General features: G+C 32.4%; 1 protein-coding gene and 1 long non-coding RNA gene across 4 annotated transcripts in view; one reads left to right on the forward strand and one right to left on the reverse strand.

Moving 5' to 3' along the window:
* Window positions 1–24,829, forward strand: part of LOC145296116 (uncharacterized) — a 111,486-nt gene that overhangs the window by 32,905 nt on the left and 53,752 nt on the right. The gene's annotated exons all lie outside the window — the stretch shown is intronic.
* LOC145296115 (uncharacterized) overlaps window positions 1–24,829 on the reverse strand; it is a 44,364-nt gene that overhangs the window by 6,753 nt on the left and 12,782 nt on the right. The window contains exons 3-8 of one of the 3 annotated variants that reach the window (XM_080142259.1): window positions 20,218–20,376; window positions 18,019–18,177; window positions 15,932–16,126; window positions 15,074–15,238; window positions 12,240–12,332; window positions 9,556–9,731 (exon numbers count right to left, since the gene is read on the reverse strand). In XM_080142259.1, coding sequence (XP_079998385.1) covers window positions 9,556–9,731; window positions 12,240–12,332; window positions 15,074–15,238; window positions 15,932–16,126; window positions 18,019–18,177; window positions 20,218–20,376 — 947 coding nt within the window. The remainder of the gene's footprint in view (window positions 1–9,555; window positions 9,732–12,239; window positions 12,333–15,073; window positions 15,239–15,931; window positions 16,127–18,018; window positions 18,178–20,217; window positions 20,377–24,829) is intronic. The other 2 variants (XM_080142260.1, XM_080142261.1) reach the window with 2 other exon arrangements.

Consider the following 24,829-nt stretch of genomic DNA (forward strand, 5'->3'; position numbering starts at 1 on the left):
ATATTACAAAAAAAAAACAATTTACAATTAATTTTTACAATTGAAACTGGATAATAGACTTTTCGAAGCTAACTAACCTACCCTAACTAGTGTTGAGAGAGGGGGTCTCCCCCTCCCATTTACGGAGAGACAAAATATGCGTCTTCACATCATGGTGGTCGTGCAGGAAAGAGACAGAAAAATAGCAAGGGGATTATGGGAAAGGGTTTCTTTGTATCTCTACGCTCATGGACAATTTACCACCCGTCCATGCTGCAGAGTGTGTTAGAAACAGTGGCACAAGGAAATAGTGCCACATCCCTCCCTATGCTATCCGAAATTTATGAGTATTCATAAATTTCAGAAGTCCCTAATTTTCCGTGAATGGTGCGTCAACCGGCCGTCAGCAATCGATGTCCCCATGCTCTACGTTCCATCAGGAACTCAGTGAAGCAAGTTATTTTTTTCCACCAGGCTCCTGGTAGACTGGTATACTGCTTCAAATACCAGAGAGGGTAATCATCCTCGCCCTCCATCGAGGCAATGACCTCATGATTTCAGTTACTGGATTTACACTTTCTTAAGCAACCAGTATAATATTTTTTAACAAAGCCGGATTTTACGTGAGTTCATCACGCCGACCTATACGTATTTGACTAAGCCGGATTGTACGCGAGTTTATCACGCCGACCTATACGTATTTCACTAAGCCGGATTCTACGTGAGTTTATCACGCCGACCTATACGTTTTTTAATTTAGTCTGCATAACATTATTTTCGTAACTGGATTTACGCTCCCTTCAGCAACCAGTATAATGTATTTTAACCAAGTCGGAGTTACGTGACCTCATCACGCCGACTATATGTATTCCAAGTTATTACTTCAGTTACTGGACTTACGCTCTCTTCAGCAACCAGTATAATGTATTTTCAGTGAAGCAAGTTATCTTTTTCCACCAGGCTCCTGGTAGACTGGTATACTGCTTCAAATACCAGAGAGGGTAATCATCCTCGCCCTCCATCGAGGCAATGGAGTAACTGGATTTACACTTTTTTAAGCAACCAGTATGATATTTTTTTAATAAGTCAGGGTTACGTGACCTCATCACGCCGACCTATATGGATTTAGTAAAACCTTGGTCTTCAGAGGTTCTAATCCAATTAATTCTGTTAGAGCAAGGAGTCTGCCGCCGAGCGACCAATAAAAACTATCCACCACGGAATATTTATTAATTATATAAAGAATTAATTAAGAAGGGCACTCAGCCTTCATGAGTTAGAATACTCAATTAGGGGGAAAAAATTCCAAAAATAAACAATTCAGAAACCTGGTATACATTAAATCAATGAAATAGGGTGTTAACAATTTTTTTTTTCTTAAAAAGAAAACATTTTTAAAAAATCATTTCAGAGCACCTCGGTCACAATTAGAATTTGTTTACACAATGCAAACGCATTTCAGTTACTACATTCATAATTAACTTTTTCCCAAATTTCAGGGTACATTTAAAAAGTATATGTATTTTTTCAAAACTTGATTTACAAAAGATCATTAAAATTTAATTCCAAAATTTAAAAATTATTTCAAGTATTTTGGTTCATCGTTAAAATCAATTTATGTTAGTTAACTTCTTTCCAAAGTAATTCATTTATTATTATAAAAACCAATCTTCTCAAAAGGTCATAAACTTCGAATAGACCCATTTTTCGTAATACAATTCAAAAATTATTCCAAACATTTGGTTCATTATTAAAATTAATCTTCCGAAAAGATCATAGACAATTCATTTTGAATCAATTCACCCTTCACAATGAGATTCAGAAACATCCCAAATTTTTCATTTCGTAATTATTATTTTTAAAATTCAGTGTACATTTAAAGTTATTTAATTGATTCTTAAAAATCATTTCTTCTTACAGGTCATTATCAAGGTCATTTCGAATTCAGAAATATTTCACGTTAATTAACTCTATTTTCCAAAGTAATTATTTTATCATTTAAAAGCAATTCTTTTCCTAAACTCACTCACAAGGATTATTTCGAATTAATAAACTCCCACCACACCTGGGAGTCACATTAGTTAACGACCAGTTCTGTATAGTTAACAGCTCGAAAAAATTAAAGTTTCAATTAAAGAGAGATCTTTCTAGACTGAGGAAATCCTTTTTTTTTTTCTTAATAATTAATTCAATTTTACGTATATACTCCTCAGTCAATATTTCAGGGACCCCTATCATACGGTCCAATTTCAAATAAACCTTCAATTAAAGAATTTGCTCGAATAATTCTTCCTTAAAATCATCTAGAGTTCAGGAAAATCTCTTTCGTTAGTCAAACAATATTTCCCTAGAAATTATTAAAAATTCAGAGAATATTCGAAATGTAATAGCGTAATCTTTCTTTAAGAAAAACTATGAACATCTCAGAGAACTCTTAAAAAATTAACGTAATCATGTAACAGTTGGCTTTTCCAAACACTCGAAGACTTAAAAAAAGTACTTTAAGTGCTGTTTGAATAATTGTCTCAGTTTTTATTTTTAATAAAAACCAATTGAAGACATCATTTACTGTAATTTAACGAAGCATAAATAATTTTGTTCTTTAAACTTGGTAGAAAAATTAAAAAAAACTCCAAGTTAATTCGTTATTATATGCCCTCCTGCAATCAGCCATGGGGGTTTAGCTATACAATCATTAAAACGCAAGAGTAGAGAAAGAGAATGAGGGGAAAAAGAAGGGGATAGAGGCAGAGCGATGCCATTACACACCCCACCACCCTCATAACACCATTACGTAATAACAAAAAAAAAATCTTCGACGATTTTAAAAGTCACTCTCTCGTCCTCACAGGTAAGGGAATGAGAGAGAGATAGAGAGAAGAAGAGAGAGAGAGAGGCAGGTAGCGTTGTTCTACCACCCATCCCTTAACAACCTCACAAACACCATGACGAGGTCATCTTAGCTTATCTTTCCCATGTGCGGCCATTGTTTTAAAAAATGAGTGACAGGTAGACATTAAACATTTCTACGAGTTTAAAAAATAATAAAATAGAAAAAAATCTTGTTTTTATCAATTTTGTAAGGCGCTGACACAAAGAAAACTTCGTATTATGTAATCTAAATTTTTAGCGATAATATTTTTTCTCTCCCTTCTTTTCTTTTTTTAACAGACAAAAAAAATAAATAAAAAACATTATCAAATCAAAAAGTCCCCTTATATTTCAGCGTAAATTGGTACCTAACCTGAAAAATAAACACATCAACTGTTCATGGAATAAAATATAATGTAAAAGTTCTATTTTTTCAAATCTGAATCTAACACTTGCAAAGTCAAAAGAATTTTTTTAAAAAGTCCTATATTTTTATAAACCTGAAATAAAGATCAGATAAAAAATGTTAGGTATCCTTTATTTTCTTTCCTTTTTTTTTTTTTTTAAATTTATTTTTCGAGCTTCGTGTTTGAAGGATTTTTTTCTTTTCTTTTTTCTTTCATGTAATAACAAGATGCAGAGATATACACACATATCGATATATATCCGGAGAGAGACAGAAAGAGAGAAAGCGTGAGAGAGAAAGAGATATTGCATATTTTAGAGACAATTTCTTTTTGTCTCTGTTTTTTTTTTTGTGTAGGACACATTTCTTACTTTTTTTTTCGAAGGGTTACTTTCAATACTCTTTTTTTTTTTAAATCGATCTTTTGCAAACTGTTTTTTTTTTTTTTTTTTTTTGTAGGTGCAAGACAATTTTTTGTTCAGGTTCTGAATTTTCTTTTTGAGTGCGTTTTTTTTTTTTTTTTTTTTTGTGCGCGTGTGTACTGGTCTGCCATTTTTTAAAAATTTTGCCAGAAATAATAGTTTTTTCCGTTTTTAAAGACCGTGGACCATTTTTTTTATTCGATTCGTCTAGTGGTCGTTATTTTTGGTTGTGCCGTGGGTTTAAGGGTCGAAATTATTTCCATGCTGGGAAACAATATGTTCTGGTCATAGTGCATCATTTATACTGCGACACAGATGCGACGAGATCCGTCTGGTAATTAACCAGGGTCAATCCTGCGTCTTAAGGCAACCATTTATACCACGATCAGCCGGCCACCGAGGTGTGACCGACAGACGTGTTATAGTAAATGTCTTAAAGCGGTCTCAGGAAGATATGAAGATGGGCCAGTCATTAGGGTCTGTGTAGTAAGAAGAAAATCATACCTGAGATGTTGGATCTGGGTGTGGCTGCTTTCTTTTCTCAAGATGATCTCTTCACCCTGGTGGCATTCTGGTGGGAATCTTCATCTCTTTGTCCTCAGGGCCGCCTTTCGACTTCAGACATTTATGAAGGCATTCATGGCAGACACAAGAAAAATGACACGCGACACAATTGTAATATACATAAGGTATAACTAACTATTTTATTTTACATTAGAGATACAATATATATTACAAAAAAAAAACAATTTACAATTAATTTTTACAATTGAAACTGGATAATAGACTTTTCGAAGCTAACTAACCTACCCTAACTAGTGTTGAGAGAGGGGGTCTCCCCCTCCCATTTACGGAGAGACAAAATATGCGTCTTCACATCATGGTGGTCGTGCAGGAAAGAGACAGAAAAATAGCAAGGGGATTATGGGAAAGGGTTTCTTTGTATCTCTACGCTCATGGACAATTTACCACCCGTCCATGCTGCAGAGTGTGTTAGAAACAGTGGCACAAGGAAATAGTGCCACAACATATATATATAATATATATATAATATATATATATATACAACATATATATAATATATATATAACATATATATATAATATATATATAATATATATATACAACATATATATATAATATATATATAATATATATATACAACATATATATATAATATATATACAATATATATATATATACAACATATATATATAATATATATATAATATATATATATACAACATATATACATAATATATATATATAATATATATATATACAACATATATATATAATATATATATAATATATATATACAACATATATATAATATATATAATATATATATACAACATATATATAATATATATAATATATATATACAACATATATATAATATATATATAATATATATACAACATATATATATAATATATATATAATATATATACAACATATATATATAATATATATATATATACAACATATATATATAATATATATATATACAACATATATATATAATATATATATATATACAACATATATAATATATATATATATATATATACAATATATATATAATATAATATATATACGCAATATACATATACAATATACATATATATAATATATAATATATATATACATATATGATATATATATATATAATATATATACATATATAATATATATGCATATATTATATATATATATATTATATATATATATATATATTATATATATATATATATATATATATATATATTATATATATATATATATTAGCAGGGACACCTACATCGCCTGGGATTGAATGATAATCACCCAATATTCCACACTTCTAATATTTTTATTGTCATCAAAAATTGGTAAAAATCGACGATTTTTCAATCAAATCAATTGATTTTCTGCTCTAATACGAGACACTAGGAGCAAGTTTTACTTGCCTCTCTGCAGCGACTTAGTCCACAATACATTATAATCTACATTGCACTGTAGAGAAACTACTGTTGATTTTATAAAAATATTTTATATATAATCGTTTGAATTTAAATTTACAATGCAACAGTCAAGTATCATGTTTCATTTGTGCTCTAAAGCAACATTCATTTTGAATGTGCACAGGTCTCAAAGAATTGATACTGATTTTATATGCCAGGCATTTCTGCTTGTGCAGTGATAAAACTTCTCAAATTCAGTTTTGATGTTAGGCTGTATAAGAGTGTTAACTTAGGTCAAAATCGAACTTTGCCTGGTCATAAAATACGCTTACATATATTTTAACTTGTCCAGATTTCATATTATTTTAGTCGTGATTTCAAAAGTAAAAAAAAAATGTATTTGGATGCAATCAGCGAGAATCGAAACCGCAAACAAAACTGTAGCATTCAAAGCTGGTGACGTTACCACTGTACCAACGTGACACGCATACAAACTGATTAAAAATAAACTGAGATGAATGTACAAAATGTAAAACGATTTTTTTCAATTTTTACACTTAAAAACAATTTTAATCGGCTAAAGACCCATGAAAGAACAGTCCGTAAAAAATCTAGTCATTTGAAACCCCTAGCACCACTCTGCAAATTTTAGTTTTAGAAAAGATAAAGTTTGAAAATGTGGAGACAGACAGACAGACAGACATAGTGTCTTTTATATATTAGACTAGCGAGGGGTACCCGGTGTTGCCCAGGTGTTTGGAGGTGTGGGGGGGGGGGTTAAAAAAAAAAAAAAGTAAGTATGAGGATCGAACCCGAACCGGTGATGCAAAGTTGTAAATTAAAGTGTGAAAAAAAAAAAACGTGCGACGTTAACAATTGCCCCACCGCGAGTTTACGGAAACACGTTTGAATTTATTTAATTACTTGGATTTAGCAGGTGCCCGTTTTAATGAGTTAATGAGGTCAAGTTTGACTGCGGGATAGTATTCATTTACTGCTGAACGCTTTTTTTCCGCCCCCCCTAAGATGTTATAGGAAAAGGGCTAACCCACACGCGGCGAGCGACAAATATTGAATATTTATCTTCCCGAAATCGAGCAAATTAAATAGACAGGCGAGATTCGTTGTTAACTGTGAGATATTACGATTTATATGTGATATAAAAAGTTGCGAAGTGAGCGACCGCTTCTCTGAAAAAAGCCTTTTGTTGACATACAGAAAAAGCGAACACACATACATTTTCGCTTTTATATATATAGATTTATGATTAATGGTTTCCATATTGTGTTTAATTTTATATTAGATCACCGAGCATATGTGCTGATTCTTTGAGTTGATTTACTCTTTACCATTCTTTATCATTCTTTGCCATTCTTTATCATTCTTTACAATTCTTTATCATTCTTTGCAATTCTTTATCATTCTTTACCATTCTTTACAATTCTTTATCATTCTTTGCCATTCTTTATCATTCTTTGCCATTCTTTACCATTATTTACAATTCTTTATCATTCTTTGCCATTCTTTATCATTCTTTGCCATTCTTTACAATTCTTTATCATTCTTTGCCATTCTTTACAATTCTTTATTATTCTTTACAATTCTTTATCATTCTTTACCATTCTTTACAATTCTTTATCATTCTTTGCCATTCTTTATCATTCTTTGCCATTCTTTATCATTCTTTACAATTATTTATCATTCTTTGCCATTCTTTATCATTCTTTACAATTATTTATCATTCTTTACAATTCTTTATATAATTTCCTTTTTACTACTATTACTACTGCACGGTTTAACTTCTTTTATTCCCAGCTGTTGGGGTTGGAGGTCTTCTTGCCATGTTCATCCTGGTGTTGATGGTCACTCTCCAGGCTCTACAATCATTCACTAGGTGCTCTGCGATGTTTAGATTTAGGTCAGCCTTGATGTTGTCCAGTCATCACTTCTTTGGCTGGCCACAGTATTTGCCTCTGATCATCAAAGGAGAACATTCTGTTGCCAAAGGTTGTCACCCATTCTTTTCACAAGCCCAAACCATCTTCATCTTTCACACTTCAGGATAACTTCCTAAGAGGGGATGCCAAGATGTTCTGTCGAATTGACCATATGCCTCTGGTCCATAATTTTTGAACAGTAGATTCATCGAACCATGCCGTTGCCACTTCTCATATGCCCGTTCATATCAGTGACAACCTAAGTTTCAGTGACATGGAGCATGACTATAGATATAAGCTTTTAATATGTGAATAGATATGCACACGAACATTCACCAGTTATCTACCCTTGTGTTAGCCTTAGATTTATCTGACAGGTGGTGTCTCTGCTGCAAAGAAGGTGGGCTCTAGAAAGCTACTTACACCTGAAAGTATCCTGTACCTCTATAAGGCCACCATTCGCCCATGTATGGAGTATTGTTGTCATGTTTGGGCTGGTGCATCTGCTGTTTGTCTCACTCTTGGAAAGGGTTCAAAAGCCTGATAGGTCTTGAACTGTCATCTAAGCTTCAGTCTGTCCCATCGGCAAAATGTTGCATCCCTCTGCCTGTTCTATGGGTTTTTTAATGGTAAATGCTGACAAACTACAAGCACTTGTGCCCCCTCGACGTAGATGCCCCCGACAAATCCAACAAGCAGCTAAATACCACCCCATACACGGTAGAGATCCCTAGTTGTAAGAAAGTCTTCTACTCCAATAGTTTCTTCCCTAGAACTGCTAGATTTGGAACTCCCTTCCGGGATTCTGCTTTCCCAACTGTACTGACATGCAGAAGTTCAATTGTAATGTGAACAGACATCTTGCTGCTCATCTCCCTTCATAATATCCCTGCAACTTATGTCCCTAATATTAGCCCCCTACTTCAAAGTGGCACTGTGCCTTGTTTGGGGTAAAAAAAAAAAAAAAAAAAAAAAAAACTTCCTGTTTTGCATAATCTATTCGCTTCGATTCTATTTTTTTCTTTTGTTCAGTCCACTGATGTAGACAGACGTACATTCCGTTCACCCCAACAGGTGTAACCTTCGTTTTAAAGTAAGACGAACATACAAATTATATAAGTTAAAAAACATGCTTATGCATGTACACCAACACACTTATTGTTTTACCTTGTTCGTTAAATAAAATACCGTATTTTAGGGTAATTGCACCAAATCCACCAACTAAAAACAAGTGCTCTTTGTATGCGTGGTTGCCAAAAGAGAACTTTCAGCTAGTTGGTGCAATTACCTCAGACTCGGCGCAATTCCCCCAAAGTATGGTATATTCTTTGTATATATTGTAACTCGGTATTTGTGGTCTTATTTTAAGGTCGGAGTTTGAACACGCATCATAAAATCTACAAGATTGGGTAACCCCGATCTCTACAACTTGTCGAACCTCAGCAACAAAGACCTGTCCGCAGAACTTCAAGGGTATACCTTTGTTGATTACAATGGAAATGAGCTCTTTGAACTTTTTCCATGTAGATTGTATCCTGGTTGTGATAACATCTATACACCTTACATAATTTTTTTTTTTTTTACAAAGGAGTCACCACTTATCAAGGCCCGGAGGCCACTCGAGGATACATGTCTCCAGAAGGTGGAAACAACTCAGAAAGATACATCAATTGGAAAGTTGGATTTATCAGAGGTAGAGTTTTTATGCCATGATCACAAGCCCAACATCACTAACCGATCTGCTTTTTATGCTAGAGCACTGCTTGTGAACCCAGTGCAATTCTAAAGAACAATAGATGGAGTTGTTACCAATTTCTTTGCAACAGATTCCACAAGGCCATCTGACAGATTTGTCGTTCATTCAATCCAAGCATACTTTTATTTTGTTTTCATTTTGTTGTCCAAAGAACGAAAATTCAAATAACCAAAAATCCTTACCTAAAAAATTTTAATATAAAAATCTTTTAATTTAATTAAAATTAAAGTTTACTTACCATGACCTGTATACTTGGTCGGAACCAATGGAACCCTTCTCGATTCATCAACACGACCAAAACTTGATCGGGTAAGAAGGGGAAGTAAGATGAACGTTGAATATGTGAGAATTTAGTTATCACCTCAAAACCTAAATACATGCTTTTTGCGAGTTGACAACATTTTTTTAGAGCACCTAAAATTGGAAGAAATGACAAATATTAAATAAAAACCCAAAAGAGAATAAAAAGGAAAAATGAAAAAGAATAAAAAAATAAATTAAAAAATAAAAATAAAAATAAAAAATTCCAAAAAGAATAAAAAATTCCAAAAAGAAGAATAAAAAAGAATAAAAAAAAGAATAAAAAATTTTTAAAAAAAGAATAAAAAATTTAAAAAAAAGAATAAAAAATTGCAAAAAAAAGAATAAAAAATTCCAAAAAAGAATAAAAAATTCCAAAAAAAGAAAAAAAATTCCAAGAAAAAAAATTCCAAAAAAGAATAAAAAATTCAAAAAACAATAAAAATAAAAGATTCCAAAAAAAAGAATAAAAAATTAAAAAAAAATAATAAAAAATTAAAAAAAGAATAAAAATTAAAAAAAAAGAATTAAAAATTCCAAAAAGAATAAAAATAAAAAATTAAAAATTAAAAAAATAAAATTAAAAAATTCCAAAAAGAATTAAAAAATAAATGAAATTAAAAAATTCCAAAAAGAATTAAAAATTCCAAAAAGAATAAAAAATTCTGAAAAAAAAAAAAAATTCTAAAAAAAAAAAAGAAAAAATTCCAAAAAAAAAGAATAAAAAATTAAAAAAAAAAAGAATAAAAATTCCAAAAAGAAAAAGAAAAATTCCAAAAAAAGAATAAAAAATTCTAAAAAAAAAAAAGAATAAAAAATTCCAAAAAGGAAAATAAAAAATTCCAAAAAGAAGAATAAAAATTCCAAAATAACGAATAAAAAATTAAAAAAAAAAAAGAATTAAAAAAATCCAAAAAGAAGAATAAAAAATTCAAAAAAAATTAATTAAAAATTTAAAAAAGAAAAGAATTAAAAATTTTAAAAAGAATAAAAGTCCAAAAGAAAAATAAAAGAATTCAAAAAGAATAAAAATATCCAAAAAGAATAAAAAAAATTCAAAAAGAATTTCGAAAATTCCAAAATAATAAAAAAATCTAAAAAGAATTTTAAAAATTCCAAAAAGAATAAAAAAATCCAAAAAGAATTTTAAAAATTCTAAAAATAAAAAAATTCAAAAAGAATAAAAAAATTCCAACAAGAATATAAAAATTTCAAAATTCAAAATGAAGAATAAAAAAAATCCAAAAAATTTTATGCTAAAATGTTTTTTTTGTTGTTTTTTCAGTAAAGGAAATCAATATATAGAAAATATTTTGGTAGACCCCGCCTTCCTCATTACTGTGTTTTTTTTCATTGTCGAACTACAGGGTGAAACGATAAAATTGTCGCTCAAGAAAAGACATGATTCCATTTCCTTTTGGTGAGAACCAGTTTTCTTTTTTTGTGGCAAATCATCTACTAGTTGGCCAGTTGCATACAAATCCCAAGAGCGATAGGAGCCTTCTATTATGTCTGAAAGTGATACAATGTTCAACAAGCGAGATCGGAGATGCGCCAGTGAACAATCCAAGTTATGACAACAAGTTATGACAACAGGACCATTGCCAGCACCCTCAAAATGCATCGTTGGATTGCGACAACAGGAACATGCCAAGGGTGATGAAAACAAAGTTCCGGCCGTGGTTATAGTCTTTGGTATGGTTTTAAGTGAAGGCCACATCATGCCACCACACACCTTCGAAATCAGTTTGAAAGTCAACCCCAAAGTGTACCCGAATGTGCTGAAGAGTACTGTGATCCCCTGGAGCAATCAGGTGGCCACTTGGCGCCGGCCCACAAGTCCAAAGAGACCCAAGCTTGGTTTCAGAAAGAACGCTACAACTTTGCACCCTTCTCTCACTGCTCCCCTCCTCTCCCAACCTGAACCTGCTGGACTACTTTGTTTGGTCATACTTTGAGAACATCACCAACATAACCTCCCACAATACCAAAGCCAACCTGATCACCGCTGGCGCTTGTGGAAAAGGCAAGCACCCAGTTCTGGGCCTGTATCAAGGCGGTGATTGCGGTTGAAGCTGGCTACATTGAATAGATGTCGGTTCTACGACATAATCAAGTTACCTTAATTAATTTTTCAATAAAAGTTTTAAAATAAAGCTGTAGTGTTGTTTTCTTTAAAAAGGTGACAATTTTATCGTTCCACCCTGTAGAATAATCTAAAGCAATTGTTACTTCATTGTTTGGATTTAGAAAGTTAAGTTTACGTAAAGAACTATTTAAGAGAAAATTACTTTCTCTCTCTCCTTACTAAATTCTCTCCATATAAAAACTTTGCAGAAAACTTAGCGAACGTCTTCTTGTGCATTTCATGCATTTTTTATTCATCTTCATAAACAAAAGACCACACATGGCCATTAGAGAAAACAGCAACGCCAAAAGAAAGAAGAAAACGTAGGGAAAAAAAACAAAAAAAACAGCACATCTAAGCATCCGACAGACTTATTTGGTTTATTTATTACTTATTAATTAAAGCGTTAAAATAGATAAGACAAGATGACAATTGATAAGATGGATTTTAGAGTTAAGGTTAAAGCTGATATTTTGTTTAAATGGTATACATACATTTCACAATGACTTCACATAAAATGTATTCCCTTACACACACATCACAATATGTAGATTTACATATGCGTAAACAACGACGACACATAGATTCTGGAATAAAAAAATTTTTTTTTTTTTTTTAATAATCATGTATGGTGTTATTTCATGAGTAATTGCATGGTTGAGAAAGGTAGCACTAGTTGTTAATCTGGATAGCAACAGTGTTAGCCGAAAAAAAAAAAACAGTGTTAGCCAATCAAAAGAAACAACAGTGTTAGCCAATCAAAAGAAAACAACAGTGTTAGCCAATCAAAAAAACAACAGTGTTACCCAATCAAAAAAAAACAACAGCATTAGCCAATAAAAAAAAAAACAGTGTTAGCCAATCAAAAAAAAAACAACAGTGTTAGCCAATCAAAAAAAATCAACAGTGTTAGCCAATCAAAAAAATACAACACTGTTAGCCAATCAAAAAGAAAAAAGTGTTAGCCAATCCAAAAAAAAAAAGTGTTAGCCAATAAAAAAAAACAACAGTGTTAGTCAATCAAAAAAAACAACAGTGTTAGCAAATCAAAAAAAAAACAGCAGCATTAGCCAACCAAAAAACAACAGTGTTAGCCAATAAAAAAAAAAAGTGTTAGCCAATAAAAAAAAACAGTGTTAGCCAATCAAAAAAAAATACAGTGTTAGCCAATCAAAAAAAAAACAGCAGCATTAGCCAACCAAAAAACAACAGTGTTAGCCAATCAAAAAAAACAACAGTGTTAGCCAATCAAAAAAAACAAAAAAAACAGTGTTAGCCAATCAAAAAAAAAGAAAATAGTGTTAGCCAATCAAAAAAGAAAGCAACAACATTAGGCAATCAAAAAAATCAACAGCATGAGCCAATCAAAAATATCAACAGCATCAGCCAATCAAAAATATCAACAGCATGAGCCAATCAAAAATATCAACAGCATGAGCCAATCAAAAATATCAACAGCATGAGCCAATCAAAAATATCAACAGCATGAGCCAATCAAAAAAATCAACAGCATCAGCCAATCAAAAATATCAACAGCATCAGCCAATCAAAAATATCAACAGCATGAGCCAATCAAAAAAATCAACAGCATCAGCCAATCAAAAAAATCAACAGCATCAGCCAATCAAAAAAATCAACAGCATGAGCCAATCAAAAATATCAACAGCATCAGCCAATCAAAAAAGAGAATCTCTAATCTAATAGATCTGATACTGTGACGGACATGCGTAGAAGTGTCCGAGAATGGTGTGTACTTTCTTTCAATGGACACCCCTTGAAATACTAGAATGCACTCACCCAGGAGCTATATAAGGATGACACCCAAGTCATTCAACAATAACTTTGCAGGTTACTCTTGGATTGTGTCAGTATTCATAATTATCAACTTATTGTTGGAATCTGTTGTCAGATTGGTGTTTGTTGCTAATAGAGTCAGTGTTAGATCATATTGGCATTGCTGTTAGGTTGGGATGAATTAGAATAATAATAAAAAAAAAAATAGTTCTGGTTTTTGACGTGGAGCGAGATCTGTCTTTTTGGGGTTTTTCATTTATTTTCTGTTTGGTTGGTGTGAGATTTGATTTTTTTTCTTTGCGGCGGGTACTAGGCGATTGTTCTTTTGGTTTTGGGGTGTTTTCACTTTGTGTGCGTTTTTTGTTAGAGGATTGTGTTTGATTTTTGGGATCTGGTGGGATTTTACTTTCAACTGTTTAGTAGTTATTTTCAAGTATAGCTTGAGTTGACGGCAGTTGTTGTAAGGTGGCCCTCAATGCCTCAACTAGTTCTTAAAGTGATTTTATGAGGGTAGAGATTTCCTTTAGTTCAATGTTTTCTATTGTTTTTAATTGATTTTTGGTTGCACCTGCATATGATCTAGTTGGTTCTGTTGTGGTCGCTGTTTCAATAATTTTTCTAGCTTCGGTAAAACTTATGTTTTTGGTATATTTTAGTTCATTTATTTTTTTTTCTTTGATCCAGTTTTGGCAAAGTGATGAGTATGCTGAATGTTTCTCACCACAGTTTGGGCATTTTATATTTTCTTGGCATTTGCTACATTTTGGGCCTACTGTTTTCTTGGTGCAGTATTCTTTGAAGTGGGCAAATTTTTTTGTAACAGATCTGATAAGTGGATACTTGCTTACTCGTCTATTTACAACCACTATCAACAATTCCCCTTTCTATCCATGTCTAAATTAAAATGCAAATTCCATGAACAAAGCTTCTTTTCCAGAACTGCCCGCCTGTGGAACACTGTTCCACTGATCTGCTTCCCTACTGATTACAATATGGTAGCCTTAAAGTCCAATGTAGAGAAGTTCTTGTTGAGCCATCCCCTTTAATAATCCAAAGACTATCCAATCTACACCATTAATGATGACTATACTGTTACCTTAGTCATTTACTCTTATCCTCGAGTGGCCTTCAGATCTTGATAAGTGGTGACTTTTTGTAAAAAAAGTTTTATTTATGGGAGAATAAGGACGAAAAACGAATCCATATATATACAAGAGAAAGATTTGAAGGCAGGTTGATAAGATTTAAAAGATAGGCAGACTTTCAGCTATCTGTATGCAAGCGCCTACACCCCCTGGCCAGGACAGCAACATCTTCGTCTGTTCTTGTCGATTGTCAGCAGCAAAGAGAATGGCAGAAGTCACATGATTTCTGACTTTCGCTTTCAGGCTAGCCCCTCCTTTTAGGGCACTCCCGCCCTCAAGCCTCCTTCACTAATATGATCGTAAGATTATTTTTTTGTAACACGATTAAAAAATTTGAAAAACAAGCAACAAAAATTTCCACACTTTCATAATTAATGATTTCTACTTACCAGAATTTTTAGTAGAAATCTTAATAAAGTCATCGTTTTCACAATTAATTTTATGGTTTGGCCAATCTGCCTTCTGGCATTTTTTGGAACAATAGTTCACTTTATGGCATCGGGAGCATTTCTGGAGTTTAATGCCAGATTTGCAACAAAAATCACATTCTTTTTCTGGAATAAAATATTAAAAACATTTTTATTGTAATTTTATCAAAATCTAAATTTCACATAAAAATATTTTCTTTACAAAAGTTAATGTGGCTGCGAAGAAATAAACTTTTATGTTTTAAGAAAAAAAATTTTTTTTTTTCGTTAATGTCATTAAAATATAGAAATATTGATCTATTTGGCACAAAAAGTGACTTTATAAATATTTTCTAATGTTTTCAACTATATTTCCCTTTGCACATAACTAAAGTTAGCGTGACTGCCAATAAATTAACTTATATCTTAAGTAAAATCTTTAGTTGAAGCATATACTGTAACAATATGATGGAGACAACAGCTGACGCAGGTTAGAAACATGAACTAAGCGATTTCAACACGAAGCAACATATGAAAAAAAAAAACTTTCGAAAGAGAGAGATTTCTTCATCATGTACATCAATAACGTAAAATAATGAATTAATAAATATGAATTCATGAAAATTAAAAGGAATGCAATTTGAAATTCTGATAAAAACTAAAAAAAAAAACATGAATCAATTATGTATCTTGGAAAAAATTAATTAGAAAATCTGACATGCGGGAACATAATGAAGTTTAATATAAACGAGCAGATGGTAGGTTTCATAACTGATTCCTACTCATTAGAATATTCAGCAGGAACTTTACCATTCTTTTTCATAATTGATTCTTACTCACCAGAATTTTCAACAGAAATTTTACCATTCTTTTCACAATCAACATTTTGGTCTGGCAAATCTGCTTTCTGGCAATTAACTTTATGGTTCGCCCAATCTGCCTTCTGGCATTTTTTGGAACAATACATCACTTCATGGCATCTGGAGCATTTCTGGAGTTTAATGCCAGATTTGCAACAAAAATCACATTCTTTTTCTGGAATAAATTTTTTTTTTTTAATTTTTAAACTGAAATATTTTCAACAATTAAATTTAACATAAAAACCTTTTATAAAATATTTTCATAACTCAAGTTAGTGTGGCTGCCTGTAAATTATTATTATTATGTTTTAAATAAAAAATTTTTTTAAATTTTTAAATTGTAATATTTTCAACAATTAAATTTAACATGAAACATTTTAAAAATATTTTCGTAACTCAAGTTAGTGTGGCTGCCTGTAAATTATTATTATTATTATTATTGTGTTTTAAATAAAAAAAAAATTTAATTTTTAAATTGTAATATTTTCAACAATTAAATTTAACATGAAAACATTTTAAAAATATTTTCGTAACTCAAGTTAGTGTGGCTGCCTGCAAATTAACTTTATTATGTTTTAAATAAAATCTTTTTAGAGCATGTACTTTAATAATATGATGGAGACAAGAGCTAAGATAGGATAAAAACATGAACCAAGTTATTTCAACGTTAAGAAAAGTGTGAAATAAAAAAAAAAAGCTTTGAAAAGAGAGAGACTGTAACTCAGAAGATCCCTTCATCACGGACATCAATGAGGTGAAATAATAGACAAATACGGATTCATGAAAATTTTAAAGTAATTTGAAATTCTGATAAAAACTAGATGATCATGGACCAATTACGTATTTTGGGAAAAATGAATTAGAAGATATGACATGGGGGGGGGGGGAAACATAATGAAGTTTTGGTGCTTGTTAAGATCGAGTTGACAGATAGATGGATTTTTAAAAAAATATGTGGATTTAAGCAAAAATTTGTTATCGAAAATTGTAATATGTACAAAAATTATGAAAATTGTAATATGTACAAAAATTATGAAAATTGTAATATGTACAAAAATTATGAAAATTGTAATATGTACAAAAATTATGAAAATTGTAATATGTACAAAAATTATGAAAATTGTAATATGTACAAAAATTATGAAAATTGTAATATGTACAAAAATTATGAAAATTGTAATATGTACAAAAATTATGAAAATTGTAATATGTACAAAAATTATGAAAATTGTAATATGTACAAAAATTATGAAAATTGTAATATGTACAAAAATTATGAAAATTGTAATATGTACAAAAATTATGAAAATTGTAATATGTACAAAAATTATGAAAATTGTAATATGTACAAAAATTATGAAAATTGTAATATGTACAAAAATTATGAAAATTGTAATATGTACAAAAATTATGAAAATTGTAATATGTACAAAAATTATGAAAATTGTAATATGTACAAAAATTATGAAAATTGTAATATGTACAAAAATTATGAAAATTGTAATATGTACAAAAATTATGAAAATTGTAATATGTACAAAAATTATGAAAATTGTAATATGTACAAAAATTATGAAAATTGTAATATGTACAAAAATTATGAAAATTGTAATATGTACAAAAATTATGAAAATTGTAATATGTACAAAATTAATGAAAATTATAATATGTACAAAAATTATGAAAATTCACGGAGTAGAACATCTACTATTGTGTTTTTAGTAAAAAAGTTCATAGCTATTGGCTAAAATAGTACATCAGCCATTATAGTGGAAAAAAAGGGAGATAAGCATGTCTCCTGTATTCACAATCTTCAAGGTGTTTATATCTAGGGAAAATGCCATTTCCCCTAATTTTCCATAAAAATTACTTTTAATTATAAAAAATTCTGTACTCAATGAATTTTCCTAACTTTTTTAATATATTACCCTATTGTAATATCAAAAATAGTTTGTTTTTTTTGCTTAAAATCACATATTTTTAAAAAATCAATCTGTTGACCATCTTAACAAGCACCAAAGTTTTATAAAAACAAGCAAACAGGTTTCATAACTGATTTCTACTCACCAGAATTTTCAGCAGGAATTTTACCATTCTTTTCACAATCAACTTTGTGGCTTGGCCAATCTGCTTTCTGGCATTTTACCGAACAATACTTCACTTCATGGCATTTGGAACACTTCTGAAGTTTAACACCAGATTTGCCGCAAGAATAACATTTCCCCTCTAGAAACAGAATATTTTCAAAAAATAAAATTTAACATAAAAACATGTTTGAACTTTTTTCTTTACACATAACTAAAGTCAGTGTAGCTGCCTATAAATTAACTTTATATTTTAACAAATATTCTTTTGGTTTTAGAGTAATAATTACGTCAGACAAGAGAGGTGACACAGGTTAGAAACACAAGCAAAATCGTCTGAACACTAGATCACATATGAAAAACAAAAAGAACTTTGGAAGGAGAGAGATTGGAATTCAGAACATTCCTTCATTTGTAACATCATCAAGTCTAAACAATGTTTAACATTTCAAACAATCATTAAAATGAACAAATGTTACATGAAGGGAGCAAATAGGAAGTATACAATCATTTCACACACATACTTGTGCATTCGTTGGTTGACGCTAGTGAGCAATCAAAAAACAATTCAATTAAATATAAGTATTTTTTTTTTTTTTTTTTTTTTTTTTTATATATGTGCATTTTTTCTATCGTCAGTTCTCCATTGCATGTCTGTTAACCTGTATAGTTGCATTGTTACAGGCAATTGGGGACCACTTGTGAATTCAATATTCCCTTGAGATTTCTTCCTTTGGAGGAAGTCAGTTCAACCTGCCTAGGGTGAATGTTGCACAACAACAAAAATAGTGACTGTTGATCTAACTCTAGACAAATAACAATCATGCATAGAAATACATGGAGACTTGTTAGCCATTTTAAAGGTTTTATTGAGGAGAGAAGTTCATTCACAGGGGAAGAGACTAAAATTAATTCCTTATAAAAGGACTAAAGTTAATTCTTTCTAACTTAATTTTTTTTTACTTAAACATAAAAAAATGGTTGATGAATGGCATAGAGTTCAAATATACAGCAAATGGACAACAAAACGAAAAGGAAGAAATATGAAAAAGGTATTTTAGATTAGTGGTCTTGTTTTTTATTAAATTAAAGTCTCTGATGAGCAGCCGAATATACTAAAGACAGTATTTTTCTTTACATATTGTGAAATGTTCATAAGATGGAATATATATATATATATATATATATATAGGGTGAAACGATAAAATTGTCCGCCTAAAGAAAACAACACTACAGCTTTATTTTAAAACTTTTATTGAAAAAATCAATTCGGGTAACTTGATTATGTAGTAGAGCTGACATCTATTTAATGTAGCCGCCTTCAGCCTCAATCACCGCCTTAATACGGGTCCGGAAGTGGCAGCATACCCTTTTCCACAAGCACTGGCAGATAGTGGCAACCAGGCTAGGTTTGGTGCTATGGGAGGTCATGTCGTTGGTCATATTCTCGACGTATGACCAAACGAAATAGTCCAGCAGGTTCAGGTCAGGGGAGGAGGAGGGTAGTGGGAGAAGGGGACAAAGTCATAGCACACCTTCTGAATTCAAGCCTGGGACTCTTTGGACTTGTGAGCCAACATCCAGTCACACCCAGGGTCTGCCAGCAGCGACCTGATGAGCACATCCAGGTACACTTTGGTGTTGACTTTCAAGCTGACTTCAAAGATGTGAGGTGGCATGATGTGGTCCTCACTTGAAACCACACCAAAGACCATAACTGTGGGTCGTCCGATGCATTGAACTGTGCCCTCAAGTGTTGAACGATCCGGATTTACATTTTGAGGGTGTTGGCAATGGTCCTGTTGCAATTACTTGAATCGGTAGAGTGCACGAGTTGTACAACAGCAAATTTTCAATCTCGCTCGTTGCGCATTGTGTCACTTTCAGACATGATAGAAGGCTCCTATCACTCTTGGCATTTGTACACAGCTAGCCACTAGTAGATGGTATGCAAAAAGAAAATGGGTTCTCATCAAACGGAAATGGAATCATGCCATATTTTAGGGCAACAATTTTATCATTCAACCCTGTATATTAATTGTCATGTCCGAAAAAGTAAGTACTGTTGCTTACGCTTAAAACAACATATTTTAAAAAAGATCAATCTGTGGCCATCTTAACAAGCACCAAAGTTTTATATAAATGAACAGACAGTAGATTTTCATAACTGATTTCTACTCACCAGAATTTTCAGCAGGAATTTTACCATTCTTTTCACAATCAACTTTGTGGCTTGGCCAATCTGCTTTCTGGCATTTTACCGAACAATATTTCACTTCATGGCATTTGGAACACTTGTGGAGTTTAACACCAGATTTGCCACAAGAATAACATTCTCCTCCTGGAATAAGATAAAACATTTTTTAAAAAACTATTTCCTTTACACATAACTAAAGTCTGTATGATATAATTGGCGAACCCCCCTATCCAAGTGTAAGGAAGCAGGGAAAAATATAACAAAAGAGAAAACAGACTTATTGATGTAGACAGAAGGGCTAAGTGTGATTGTAATTAAGATACTGGGAGCAAAAGAACCAAATGACTTAAGCAAGGTGTGGTAGTTATTAAATGACAAAAGAACTGAACAATAAAGATATTTAAGATTGGAAAAGGGTTCTACAACAGTACGGGGAAGTTTGCAGAGGCTATGTTTTACAACAGTGTCCAGTTGACAACTGTTAGGACTCCAGGTTATGACAGTGTCCACTTGACAACAGGACTCCAGGTTATGACAGTGTCCACTTGACAACAGGACTCCAGGTTATGACAGTGTCCACTTGACAACAGGACTCCAGTTTATGACAGCATCCAGTTGACATGAATAGAGTTGCAACTTTGACACAGTTGGAAACAGATCAGAAGAAATTAGAAAATGAACTGATCAACTGACAGACGGACACAGCCTGGACAGTAGATGTAAATGTGAACCTTGATGTTAGAGGGTAGTTTCCCTACAATGGTATCGCATACACATGATATACAGAAGTGTTGAAATTTGTGTTTTTGCGAACTTGTGTGTACCCTCTTGGCAACCGCCAATGCGTAAAAGAGAGAAAATGAAAGAAAAATCCACGACATACAACATTGGGGCAGCAGGTCGTTGAGTGTGAAGGACATGTGGTGTCTCTTTTTTTTTTTTTTTTTTTTTTTTTTTTTTTTACACAGTGATCACCACTTATCAAGGCCCGGAAGCCACTCAGGGATAAGGGTTATTGTAAAATCTCAGGTGCAGTTGTGTACAAGTTATTTTTATTATTTTTGAAATAAGTTTTTTTCAGTTAGAGGATATACTGGTTTAATACGATGCAGGGAGTGGCAAAAACTCGACAATAATTGGGAAAGATGGGGGAGAGGATCTGACATGGAAAAACATATAAAGAGTTTCAGCAAAAGATTTTACCATTCTCTTTGCAATCAATCTGACATCGTTTGAACATCCACTTCATGGCATTGAAAAGATCAGATTTGCCACAAAAAAAAAAAAAAATCACATATAAAGAGTTTCAGCAAAAGATTTTACCATTCTCTTTGCAATCAATCTGACATCTTTTGAACATCCACTTAATGGCATTGAAAAGATCAGATTTGCCACAAAAAAAAAAAAAAATCACATATAAAGAGTTTCAGCAAAAGATTTTACCATTCTCTTTGCAATCAATCTGACATCTTTTGAACATCCACTTAATGGCATTGAAAAGATCAGATTTGCCACAAAAAAAAAAAAAAATCACATATAAAGAGTTTCAGCAAAAGATTTTACCATTCTCTTTGCAATCAATCTGACATCTTTTGAACATCCACTTAATGGCATTGAAAAGATCAGATTTGCCACAAAAAAAAAAAAAAATCACATATAAAGAGTTTCAGCAAAAGATTTTACCATTCTCTTTGCAATCAATCTGACATCTTTTGAACATCCACTTAATGGCATTGAAAAGATCAGATTTGCCACAAAAAAAAAAAAAAATCACATATAAAGAGTTTCAGCAAAAGATTTTACCATTCTCTTTGCAATCAATCTGACATCTTTTGAACATCCACTTAATGGCATTGAAAAGATCAGATTTGCCACAAAAAAAAAAAAAAATCACATATAAAGAGTTTCAGCAAAAGATTTTACCATTCTCTTTGCAATCAATCTGACATCTTTTGAACATCCACTTAATGGCATTGAAAAGATCAGATTTGCCACAAAAAAAAAAAAAAATCACATATAAAGAGTTTCAGCAAAAGATTTTACCATTCTCTTTGCAATCAATCTGACATCTTTTGAACATCCACTTAATGGCATTGAAAAGATCAGATTTGCCACAAAAAAAAAAAAAAATCACATATAAAGAGTTTCAGCAAAAGATTTTACCATTCTCTTTGCAATCAATCTGACATCTTTTGAACATCCACTTAATGGCATTGAAAAGATCAGATTTGCCACAAAAAAAAAAAAAAAAAATCACATTTTTTTGTTCTCACAAAGTTTCGATCAATGTAACCTTCTACCTTCTTCAGGTATATAGTATCAAACTCAGGAATCTTTCTGCTACACTCGGTAATCTGCACAAATGGAACACTTTATTTAATTCATGTTCTCATTCCATCAGCCATGACCAGGTAGAAGCCTCAATTCACAATTGTATTTTTGGGTTGTTTTACGGCATAGCAGCCCTTTTCAGGTTATTTAATGCCAAATTCAGTGATTTTGAAGAAAACTTTTTTAATAGAATATATTTGCTTTTTTCAAATCGGTTTCTATTTAACCCATAGTTGGGACCCTAACAGGTACTACTACTCCGGGTAAGAGTGGACATGGGAACAATGGCAATTAAAGGGTGGCTCCACACTCCCCAAAGCCCGCAAGCTTGGGCCTAACCATCAGATATAGTTTAAGGTCATATACAGGACACCACATGGTCGGAGATACAAAGTCGACGACAAAGGATATGGACGTGTAAAATACAGGCGAGAATTAGCTGGCTGTGGCCAGGGTGCAGTTGGAAGAAAGAGAAACGTATGTCAGGTTAGGTGGACATGTGTCAGCGAGAGACTATGTGGTATCAAGACGAGCAATGGTAATAAATAATTAGCGTTAAGAAAGAAAATTGTTTTACTTGTTTGTCCATTTGTGACGTTACACTTCCAAGTTATTCTCTGCTTTTCTTTCCTTTTTCTTTCTTCGCTGTGACGTCACCTCGCACCATGGCTTGGTCATTTGCATTCGAGAGATGATGCTACTGCTGCATAAGTGCTTGTGGCTTTGTTACAGGAGTTTGGCAGATGATGCAAGACCTATTAGATTAAATGTTCTTTTTTTGTTTTTGCATCTTATCCAAGGAGGAGAGGTTAGTAGATATAGCAAGAGTACTCCATTCATATACAAATGGTCATCCTTTGTAGATCTGACGTAAGTCATCCTTTGTTAGTAGGCATAGACAAAACATTTTGAGCTCCAGAGCTGTTCTAACTAGAATTTGTCAAGCTTTTTTTTTCTAATGGTTAAATATGTATACATATATACAGCACTTGGTATTTCTAAGTAGTCACTCATCTGGTACTGAAAAGTTTTGGTAAAAGTTTTATTTAAACAGAACAAAGAGAGAAAACAAAATTGTGTGTGTGAGAAAGAGAAAGGGAGAGAGACAGACAGACAGACAGAGAGAAAGAGAGAGAAAGTGAGGGAGAGAGAAAGTGAGGGAAAGAGAAAAGGAGAGAGACAGAAAGGGAGAGAGAGAGAGAAAGGGAGGGAGAGAGAGAAAAGGAGGGAGAGAGAGAAAGGGAGGGAGAGAGAGAAAAGGAGGGAGAGAGAAAGGGAGAAAGAGAAAAAGAATTGAAGGACAGCTAATAACGAAAAAAAGATCAGCTGACTGTACGACACCGTCTCCGCTGAAACAAGCTGAGACGACATCTCGTTCCTGTTCTCGTCTAGGTCCAAGAAGTGAGAGAGCAAATTGCTATTTTGGTCAGAAGTCATGTGATTTCCACCTTCCGTTTTAAGCCACCTCCCCTTCTTTTAGGCTCCCTCTCCTCTAACAAGCAGAGATACAGGATACTGATAATATTTAGATGCAATATTAAAATGGATAAACATTTGGGAATATCAGGTATGGGAAAATCTTTCCACTTATTCCAGCAATGTTTCTAGTTGTCCTGAACTTCTTATCAATATAACACACAGAGACACCCTTACAGGGGTTATCCATTGTCTCTGAAGACTGAATAAAGGTTATGACATCTATGTGATATATGGCAGGATCACTTTGACACACCAATCCTTGTTAGAACACCAAAGTTAAGTGATGTTCAGCCTGGTCGGTACTGTGACGTAACCGTCCTAGGGAGCGGTTGGACTGCCCATTGGGGGAAGGATGAGGCTCCCGAAACACTGGAGAATGCGGGGTAGATATGATTGTTTTATTCATTGAATGTTGTTGTATGCCTGGGCGATGGCATCCAACCCTGCTGAAAGAAAGCTTTGTCAAACAAATTTTATTGTTTGATGAAAAATGCCAACTTGATGTCATTTTGAGAGATATAACGAAATATAATTTCGTTTCCGTTGCCAACGAGTACTGACTCAGGGTTGTTTGGCCTCTGAGTGCAGTACTAGATCAAGAGGTCATGGGGTTAACCTCTCGATTGTGAGAAACAGGCCTGAGAGAGTTCACAGAATCACAGGTGTAGGAATAGGGGATTTCTCCCTGAGGTGATGTAATGATTGGTCCCGGAAGCAGCCTCGACCCACCCCATCATCTTACTACATAAGTGAGTCCCCACACCAAAATCGTCAGTTAGAGCTAAGA

Source organism: Euprymna scolopes, chromosome 16 (assembly GCF_053919585.1).
Source record: "Euprymna scolopes isolate OS-2025 chromosome 16, ASM5391958v1, whole genome shotgun sequence".
Taxonomy (NCBI): Eukaryota; Metazoa; Mollusca; class Cephalopoda; order Sepiida; family Sepiolidae; genus Euprymna; species Euprymna scolopes.